This window comes from Aptenodytes patagonicus, chromosome W, assembly GCF_965638725.1.
Source record: "Aptenodytes patagonicus chromosome W, bAptPat1.pri.cur, whole genome shotgun sequence".
NCBI classification, from domain to species: Eukaryota; Metazoa; Chordata; class Aves; order Sphenisciformes; family Spheniscidae; genus Aptenodytes; species Aptenodytes patagonicus.
In genome coordinates this window covers 26,384,572-26,395,192 of record NC_134981.1, presented here as the reverse complement: position 1 = coordinate 26,395,192, position 10,621 = coordinate 26,384,572, and the positions used below count along the sequence as shown (strand labels likewise).

Genomic DNA, 10,621 nt, shown 5'->3' with positions numbered 1-10,621 from the left:
GGCCTGCCAAGCTGAGGCTGTGCCAGCCTCACCCCACTGCATGTACTGTGCTGGTAGGAGCACAGGGCGAAAGTGGCAGGTACTGTGGGAGCTCTGCACAGCCCAAGGACAGTGCAGTGGCTCCCCTGGAGGAACTGAGGCTGTGACGCCATGCAGATCCCAGTTAGGAGTAGGCAGTTATCATTTTATTTTAAGGCTGTAAGAGATAACTTGTTTATTTGTATGCCTACAGGTTTGCTGTTATCCCGGATGGGGAGTGAAGGGGAATGGACTGCAATCCCAACGGGATAGGTAAGGCCAAGTACTTGCCAGTGCAAGGACACAGAAACACTTCTGCAGAAGCCAGCCTGGATCCAGCATGGTCACCCCTGATCCAGAGCTACTACACCTAACACTAGCTGTTTCCTGCAGAGCTGTTTTTATGTGTGCACTGTGCTCCCTAATGCTGAAGTTGCATGGGGGGGGTGTTAGCATGGGTGCTACTCCGGCTCCAAGCCAGCTCTGCACCATGCTGCTTGCATCGGCCAGGAGTGTGGGGCACCACATGGCCTCTGCACAGAGCTGCACAGGTGTCTTGGTGCACAATCCCCAGCGTTTTGAGATGGAATTGCACAGATACTTGATTCAGCTCTTGTGAAAAAGCAGCTGAGCTTTTTCTAGCCTGGAAAGCAAACTATGAAGATGTTTACTGTGTCTTGGCTGTGGATGGAGCCACCTCTGTGTCTTCACATCCACAGCATGGTTAATCTGCAACTGTCCTCAAACAAGGGAGAGTTGGAGTTTTGGAGGGGACTTTGTATTTGAGATAGTGCTGCAAAACATGACCCTGTGCCATCGCCGACAACATTCAGTAACATTTGCCTTTAGCTTTCAACTGCAGTTCTGTTCTGGTTTCATCCAAATTGAGGTGCTTCTGTTCTGGTTCTCAGTAACTAAATGCAGGACTTCCAGCTCTAGTTCCACTTCTCCATAACTAAATTTTTCATTCCTCTGTAACCTGTCTCAGAGAAAGAAGAAAGAAAGCTTCTCTGGAAGCATCCGATTTCTCTGAAGAAGCTTCATAGGACATGGGGAGTGGCATGTTTGTGTCAAGGGCTCCAAGAAGATGTGCCATTTTTTCTCAAGACCCGTGCGATCAGCCTGTCTAGTGCATGCATCCTCTAGCTCTGTAGCTTCTGTGACCTGCTGCAAACACAGGCCATTCCTCCAGTCCTGGGGTGGAAGAAACTTGGCCAGTTTTCATCCAGATGGCTAACGGCTGAGACAGGGGACAGCAGTGCTAACACTGCATCAAAGGCTTAATGAATTCCAAAATCATGTGCTCCACGTGACAGCATTAATGCTCCCCTTCAGCAGCTCTTTTGAAATTCAGTTAAAAACACACTTGTCTGACAAGTTCCCAGAGCTCGTTACTGCTCTTTTGATCCTGTTATCCCCTCGTGGTTCTGCTGCAGCAAGAGCGAGAGGCCGGGGCTGGGTCTCTGCTGGGCTGAGCGCTGAATGGGCCCCACAGCTGTCCCCTAGCATTAGCCTGGCAGTGGGCAGCAGAGCAAGGAGAGCAATGCTGCCAAGGCTGCCCTGCCGACAGGCAGCTCACAGAGGACCCGGGAGTCCCAGCTCTGGGGTGGGGTTTCCTTGTTGTTTTGCTGGGGTTTGCTAACTTCAGTTTTTCTCAGACAGATTTTTATCCTCCATTGAGGATACAGTTTGAGAAAGAGGCTGGTCTGCAGCTTAATAATAAATGGCCTAGGTTTCTCTGCTGTCCTGCTTGAAAATCAGCAGCGTGTGTAGATGACTTTGCAGTTGTCCAGGTTTTGTACTTAACACCTGGTGCATTCTGCCTGCACTGGCCAAACTCAGTGTGATGTTTTACAGATCTTTTCTACTTCCTCTTCTCATATATATGTATATACACATATATGTATATATGTAAAATAGTCATGTAGTTCTGTGTTCTTTCTAAGTTTCAGTGATTAACATCTTTGTTCAATTTTATCTTCTCACTGTGTTGACACTGGTTTGTTATACTGTGTGCAAGAGCAATTAGCACTTGAATGAGTCCCTCCCTGCCTCTCCCCAGTCCAAAACAACCCGGTTGCTCTTCCTTTGCCCCCTTCGTGTAAACTGTATCCCTTTCTGTAGGGACTGCTGCCAAAGGAGATGGTTGATCTAGTTGGCCTTGAGTAGGAGAGGAGAGTCTGCTGTTTGCAGAGGGTTTTTCTTTGGCAGTTGGGGACTGTCTTTAGGTTTGAATTTGTAGCATGCTTCCCCAGAGCTTTGGCTTGGCAGAGTCCTATCTCTGCCATCCTGGTAGGAGCTGAAAGGTCTAGAGCTTCTTGGAAGGGACAATGTCAGTCCAGATCAAATGCAAAGGGTCTCCATTGCTCTCCAGTGTTGGATGCATATAATGTCCGTCAGCAACAACAGCTGGATATAGCACCGAGGAGCTCTTCTGTGGGAAGAGGTAGATAAATTAGGGCATTAAGTCTCAGCTCTGTGATTGCCTGACTTAATGACTTAATTTGTTATTGCTAAGTGTTTTGCTAACTCTTTTCCCCTCTAACAAAATGGGTTCTGATTTGTCAGATAAATAAAATGCTGGAAGACTGATTGTGGGAGGAGGGAAATACCAGCATCTGATGTAACTAAAACCGTACTCTCTGCATTCCTGCTATAATTATACCTGCTAGAGAAGAGTCTCTGCATAACAAGAAGGTCTATTTAAATTGCCACCAGGAAAGGACTCGTCAATTCACGGTGTCTTAAGCCCGTAAGAGACCACAGGAATACCTGCCCAGACCTCTCAGATGGCCCAGGGGAAAGCTTTCATGCAGTCTTCACCACATCGCATGAGGCCTCCTCCCGGGGCTCAGGAGGACCCAGAGTACGTCGGCTCTGCTGCTGACTGGTGGCTTATGCCAGGTCATTCTTCTGTCTTCTCAGACTGTCCACTTGAGGCCATGGGCAGAGCCCTCTGGAGCGGGCAGGTGCTGAAGACTTGCCACCGTCAAAGTTTTGGGGGTTGGTTTGCTTTTAACCTTTAAAATGACACCGTAAATTCTGCAGCGGGTTTAATGCCAAGTCGCAGAGATCAAGGTGTTCACAGGAGCTGTAGAGCTAGGGCAGTTGTGCTCCTGCTGCCCTTCTCCACACAGCACGATCCCACCCTTCGCCTGGGCTGCTTCGGCAGTGCGGCAGCCTACGCCAAGTGCCCTGGGCCACCTCCCCGTTCAGGGACAGTCTCCTGCTTTGGTGGCTCTGGGCTGTCCTGGCATCACTTGAGCAGCAGTGGGAACTGGTTGCTCCTATCTGCACGGTGCAGAGCATCTGCCCTACTTCTGCTCCCCTAGGCAGCTGTGTTCCTACCAGCTGCAGCTGCCTACTGATACCACCCATGCATCTCTCTCTCCTGGGAGCACATTGCTACAGCGCCTGCACAGACTTGCAGTCTTGCTGTTTTGGGCTTTTCCACTTGCTTGGCAGGTCAGGGCAGATGGACACTGGTATCGTGTGGGGCTATGGGTTTTCTTATGCTGCCCCTGATTCCCTCCATCTTGCATTCCTGCCTGGGGCAGCAACATTGGTTACACTTACCACAGTATGTTGCAGTGTATTGGGTTTGCGTGGCAAGGTTTTGGTAGCGGGGAGGCTACAGGGGTGGCTTCTGTGAGAAGATGCCAGAAGCTTCCCCTATGTCCGACAGAGCCAGTGCCAGCCGGCTCCAAGACAGACCCGCTGCTGGCCAAGGCTGAGCCAATCAGCGATGGTGGTAGCGCCTCTGTGATAACATATTTAAGAAGGGGAAAAAAAACCTGCACAAGAGAAACTGCAGCCGGAGAGAGGAGTGAGAATATATGAGAGAAACAACTCTGCAGACACCAAGGTCAGTGAAGAAGGAGGGGGAGAAGGTGCTCCAGGCGCAGGAGCAGAGATTGGTTCCAAAACACAGCACTGTACCAGCTACTAGGAAGAAAATTAACTCTATCCCAGCCGAAACCAGGACAAGAACCGAGATGAAAGAGTACTAGATCTCCCTTGACCCTGCGGTACCCTGGCCTGCTATGTGTTAAAGAGACCTCCTATTTTCTGTCTGCTGGCTTCCATGCAAGCAGCACCAGAGATGCTCAGAGCATCTGAGCTCCAGAGCTCAGCTTCTGGAGATTTTTGACAGCTGAACAGTTCCCTCCCCTTGTGAAATGCCCTGCTAGGCTGACTGTCAGGAGCTGCTGGTGGGAGTTCTGCAGAAACTGGCTCTAGGTGGGGGTAATCTCTGTTTTGGAGGTTAATACAAGGGCCCTCTGGTAAAATCCCAGCTGCACTCAAAAGCTGTCAAAGTGAGGATTAACTGTGAGGCCTGAGTGGCCTGGATCTCTTTGAAAGCATGGCCCATGAAAGCCAAGCATGTGGGCAGGGGGCAGGGCAGGCTTAAGAAATGAAGGAGTTTTTCCTGGAAATCCATGTGCTGGAAAATGGTCTTGAGTCCTATAAGCAGAATGGTATGAATTCCTACCAGGATGCTGTGCCAGGAGGAGCTAATGCTTTTCCAGCCAAGGATCCTGGACCAGTAAATGGGAACAGGGAAGGGATTCTTCCTCCATGAGCAGTTTTGGTGAGGCTGAGACTGACGTAAAGGGTCCTGTTCTGGTGTCTACACCTTTGAAATAACTTTGATGGAAAATTGGAGAGGGCACAGAAAAAATTACAGACTGCTCTAAGGCTGGGAAAATGCCCTTCAGAGAGAAATTTAAAGGGCTTCTTTTGATTAGTTTATCAAGGTGACTATTGAGAGGTTCTTTGTTAGGATATGGGAAAATACATGGCGACTGTTCAGAATCCTGAACTAACAGCAAGGCAGAACGAGAACCAACAGTTTGGTGTTACGGTCAGACTAATGAAAAACGGATACGAAGCATGTCATTTCAACATCCATTGGAGATTCCTAAGGGAAATCCTAAGTCCCCTTAAGTTTTTGGAGCTCTGTCGTTTGAAGGTTTCTGATCAAACTATGTGTTTCCCAGAAGCGAAGCTTTAATCACACACAAGCTACTGGGCTCAGTACCAGGGGTGACTGGATAAGCTGACGCATAGCCAGGCAGAATGGTCTAGTGAGTCTTTTTACAGCTGTAAGTCTATAACTGCAAACTCTGCTTGTTCTGCCATGGGTGTATCCTACCCCCCCATCCCAGGTACTTCCTATTTTGTTTTAACTGCTTTAGGTCAATAAGACACTGTCACAGGAATTCAGAGTTGTTATTTTTAACTTGCTGTCCCACAAATTCCCCTTCCTTTAGATATCTGGCTTGTGGTCTTATGGCCCCAACAGAGGTTTTGTTAGACGATTTCCCTTTTTGGAGAAACTCTTAAGGAAGAAAAAGTCACCACGCAGGACAAAGTATCCCGATGCCAGTGATCTGCCTGAGTAGCTCTAACCAGCATCAAATATCTTCTCAGTAGTGAAACATGTTTGGTTTCTAGGGGTATGGAGTTTGCAGTTCTGGGGAAATGTTTACCAGGAAGCATTTCACAACTTTCTGTAAATTACAGACAAGATCCTCAACTCTGCTTATTTCTTATTCATTGAGATGTCATTTCTCTTTCCCTAATGCCAGTTCACACTGTGACAACAGATGGGGGAGTAACTTGGTAGTTTCCTGTGACTATAACACACTTCAGAGTTTGCTAGTGGCTTCTAACAGAAGCCACTTGTACCAGCCACTGCTCAATTTAGACATCCAGGGAACTAGCCTGAGTCGATGGTCATTAACATTGTTTCTTAGACGTGGGGAAATTATTGTATACAAGCTGGTTACAGAAAATAACCTTATATTGAGTGATAAAAAATTAATTACATAAAGTAGAAGGTTAAAAATGTTTACAATCAAGATTCTTAATTTCAAGGACAGCAGTTAGAGAAATAAATTACAGAAACTAGTTAATGAAGTCACCTGGATTGAGAAGCATGAGGACTTGGCATGGAATAGAGTGGAATGGAATTTTTTTGTTCACTTAGTACAAAAGCTGTCTGAAACATGTGTCCTGAATAATGTGTAAATATTTTAGGGGGCCAACTCCAGCCCTCAGTGGTTGTATAACTACAGTGAATGATACTGAGAATGAACAAAGAATCTGCTAGCAGCAGTAAAAGCAGTGGATCAGCAAAGGATGCTGTGGCTTGGAGGTGAAGATGCGCACGGAAAAACCTAAGAATCGTTCCCAGGCAAGACCCTACAGAGGAAACTCTAATACTCCACAAAAGGATCTTTAGTAGTATTTGAAGGGGATTGGGGGAACAACAGAGGGGAGATGGCCCCTATGTAAAGAATAAAAATTAAACTTCAGGTGTGACTCCACAACTGAAGTATTTGCCTCCGTGTTGCTAGACATAGGAACAGAAGCAGAGGACCCAACAAAAAGCAAGTATAAGAACAGACCACCCCATCCAGAATAAAGCTCAGAGATTAAGGCATTCAAATGGCTTGGAGTTCACAACCTGAGAGCTGAAAGAAGAAACAATCAGCTTGCAGGTCTGGTGTCCAGCTGGAGGTGGTGCCACAGGAGAGAATAATAAATGTACCTCTCTTTCAGTGGAGAAAAGGGATCTAGATATCTTTAGATGAAGGAAAGTTATAGAATAAGCAGGAAGAAGGATAAAATGGAATACATATTTGCTAAAATTATTTTGTACCAAACTAATCTAGTATCTCTCTGGACAAAGGAAATGTTCTGGGTTACTTTACCAGGATTTCAATAAGTTATTTGATATAATTTCAGGTGTGAGTATTAATTAAAGTGAAGAGGATAAGGACTGTAAAGTAAAGATTTAATAAAACAGGGAAAAATAACAGGTTATCTCCAGAAAAGAGGCACTGAGCAGTAAAGAAGATATTACTGAAGTTCCTCAAAGATTGGTTTTAGGACCCACTTTCATAAATACTGTTGTTAGGGACCTTCACAAAGTGTGAGAATGTGCCAATTAAATGAAGCTGGGAAACACTGCTGTTGCAGTTGAAAATCAAGCTATTGCAGCAGGGTTGTGAAGACTGTCTGTAGTAGCATGAAACCTCATATTCCTGAGTGCTGATGAGCTGCTAATGAGAACTCCTGATATAAACTAGCATAGGAAAACAAAAAAGAAGAGCAGGCAAACCACTTGATTGTGTGCTTGCTATGAGCAGTTTCACGTGTAGCAGGAGAAGTATTTTCCATACAGATTAAATGTATAGTTTAGCATGTGTACATTCAGAAAAGATTAACTAAAACTTAAAGAGTTGCAGAGGGTTAATGGGATCGGGAGAAGAAGGGGCATTTATTTTCTGATAAGCTAAGCTCTTTTGGACTTCTGTCTAACCTTTCAAAACACAGTTTGAGAAGGGATAGAGTTGCTGCCTATAAATACATCAGGGAATAAATGCTACCAAAAGGGCAGCCTTCACATAGGAACAAATAAATACATTTTAATGGAAAAATCAAAGACGATTCATAAACACTGAGGTTTTATAATAAACCCAAGGAAGTACAGGGCAGGAGGAGGACTACTGCTTTCCATGTATAGCTCGAGCAAGTCATGAGGGAGGCCACGTAGTTGCTTTTTACCAAAGGGGGATTGGACTCGGTGCCCAGGCAAGTGCTGTCAGTCCTAATTTGCACATAGCTATAGGTAAAATCTTGTTCTGTTTGCTGTAATTAAAAAGATTGACTTATTCACTGCTTGAGAGAGATTATGGTGCAGCTCACTGTTCTTGGAAGTGTTTGCCAGCTCCAATTCTTCACATTTTTATCCTGCTGGGACAATGCTATAGCTGGTGTTTGCCAGCAGCTGCTGGGGGGGTTGCTTGCCTACCTGGAACAGACTGACACGGGGGTCCAGAGGCTCCTATGTAGAACTTGCCTGAAGTCAGACTTTCTAGTTTCCAGAAGTTTTGGTATTTTGAAATTCAGATTTGGAAGCAAATCTCTTAAAAATAAAATAAAATTCAGTTTCTCATTACTCAAGATTTTTTTTGTTTTTACTGATAGGTAACAATGAATGTGTAAATATTATACATTGTAATTGTATATAGAAACACAAAAATGTATATTTTTAAACAATCCCTACTAGAGCTGCTAGAATTCATAGCTCCAAAGCAGCTGCCATGCCACAGGGGTGGCCCTGGTCCAGGAGCTCTCAGGCCAACCAGTTCCTCTGGCTACTTGCTTCCTACAATTTGGTTACAGAGAAGAGCTGACCAGGATCTGGCCAGACTGGGTTTAGAGCCCCATAACACAGAGGTGCTGGAGTTATTCTGAAATTAGGAACTATTATCCTGGAAAATCAGGGGACATCAACGAGCTGATTAACACTCTCGCCTCCTACCCTTAGGCACTGTAAGTTGGTTATTTGCTGGAGATAAGCTATGCACTGCAGCAGTGGAGGGCTTGGGGGGGCTGACGTTACAAGCACAATAATATACAGTGTGATGGAGCATTTGCTACAGGGATGTGCTGGGTTTCCCATGTAACATGTGTGAGGGTGGCCCCACTCCTTCAATGAATGTCAGCAAGGTGTATACTTTCGCCAGCTCCTGCTAAATTTCCTACCTCTGTAATGAAAAATATACTTACTAGAGCACTTGTTCATCACTGGTCCTTGGAAGCCTCCCTTCAGGTAGCCTAGCTGCTGTCTAGCCTTGTTTTAACAACATATATAATGAGAGTGGTCACCAGGCCATTCCTGTTATGATGGTGGGTCTGCGTGTTCCCATTTTAAGAAGGCACTCGCTTTCTCCAAACGGCTTTCTACATAGAAGTAAACTGCTTGTAAAGTTTGAGCAAAGTCTCTACTTCTCTTTTGGATGCTGAAAAAAGGAAAGCTATAGAGATGAAAGCAAAAACAATTGGAGGGAGACATTTCATGCAACTTTTGCAATTGCAAAGCAGAGTCTAATATCACCTTGAAGGAAAGATTATTATTTAGGCAATTCTAACCAAATCTCAGTAACAAAATACAAACTGCAGGTGCCAGTGTCTGGGATTCACCTCAGTGAATGGCATAGATCGGTCTGGTTTCATCTGGAAGTCATCCAGTGAACATCTAAATCGTGAATAGGCACAACAGCAGCACTGATGAAATAGTGCTCATTGCTGTTACATTAAAAGTAACTGACAATAAGCCCATACAAGAGCTCAGGAATTCCCGTGGGAAAGGATTACTGGTACAAATTTGAATCAGGCCCAGAGTCCTAAAGTTCTTCTAGACATCCAAGCCTCTCCTTAGCATGAGTTAATTTTCCTGGGAATGACGTCTTTTTCATAGAATCATAGAATCATAGAATCATAGAATCATTAAGGTTGGAAAAGACCTCTAAGAACATCGAGTCCAACCGTCAACCCAACACCACCATACCCACTAAACCATGTCCCTAACTGACGCATCTACACATCTTTTAAATACTTCCAGGGATGGGGACTCAACCACTTCCCTGGGCAGCCTGTTCCAATGTTTCACCACTCTTTCAGTAAAGAAATTTTTCCTCACGTCCAATCTAAACCTCCCCGGCGCAACTTGAGGCCATTTCCTCTCGTCCTATCGCTAGTTACTTGGGAGAAGAGACCAACACCCACCTCGCTACAACCTCCTTTCAGGTAGTTGTAGAGAGCGCGATGAGGTCTCCCCTCAGCCTCCTTTTCTGCAAGCTAAACAACCCCAGTTCCCTCAGCCGCTCCTCATAAGACTTGTTCTCCAGACCCCTCACCAGCCTCGTTGCCCTTCTCTGGACACGCTCCAGCACCTCAACGTCCTTCTTGTAGTGAGGGGCCCAAAACTGAACACAGTATTCGAGGTGCGGCCTCACCAGGGCCGAGTACAGGGGCACGATCACTTCCCTACTCCTGCTGGCCACACTATTTCTGATACAGGCCAGGATGCCATTGGCCTTCTTGGCCGCCTGGGCACACTGCCGGCTCACGTTCAGCCGGCTGTCGACCAACACCCCCAGGTCCTGTTCCACCAGGCAGCTTTCCAGCCACTCTTCCCCAAGCCTGTAGCGTTGCATGGGGTTGTTGTGGCCGAAGTGCAGGACCCGGCACTTGGCCTTGCTGAATCTCATACAGTTGGCCTCGGCCCATCGATCCAGCCTGTCCAGATGGATCCAGATGAAGTCAAGTGCACACGACCCATGTGGCGGAAGTTTATAAGGAGCGCACCATCATCATATGCCAACTCATTGGCGGTGATGACCTGGAAAGATGGAGAGGAACAAACGGTGGATGAATTGGCTGGTCAACTCCAGCAATAAAAAGAAAGTCTCTCATCTTCCCTCATCTCGGCTGTGGAGAAACTGTCCCGGGAGTTCCAGCAACTCAGAGAGGATAGGTCCTACTCCCCACCTGTACGGACCAGTATCTCGGCTATTAGGAGTCAGCGTTCTTTTGCTCGAGAGAGAGAGAGTATAAAAGGTACACACCATGGGGTACCCTATGGTTTTACCTGCGTGACCACGGAGAGGGCATGAGGAAGTGGGACGGAAAACCTACCTCAGCCCTAGGGGCACGGGTACATGAGTTGCAAGGGAAAACAATCACAGAAGGGGGTTCTTCCAGGAAAATGGCTGCTCCAGTTTCCAGCGGGCAGTTCCCCAGAGAG

General features: G+C 46.3%; 1 protein-coding gene across 1 annotated transcript in view; it reads left to right on the top strand.

Annotated features, from left to right (window-relative positions):
- Nucleotides 1-266: 266 nt before the first annotated feature.
- LOC143172208 (carbonic anhydrase 9-like) overlaps nucleotides 267-10,621 on the top strand; it is a 28,173-nt gene continuing 17,818 nt past the window's right edge. Inside the window, 1 exon segment of the mRNA XM_076361449.1 lies at nucleotides 267-291. Within this exon segment, the coding sequence (XP_076217564.1) occupies nucleotides 267-291 (25 nt within the window).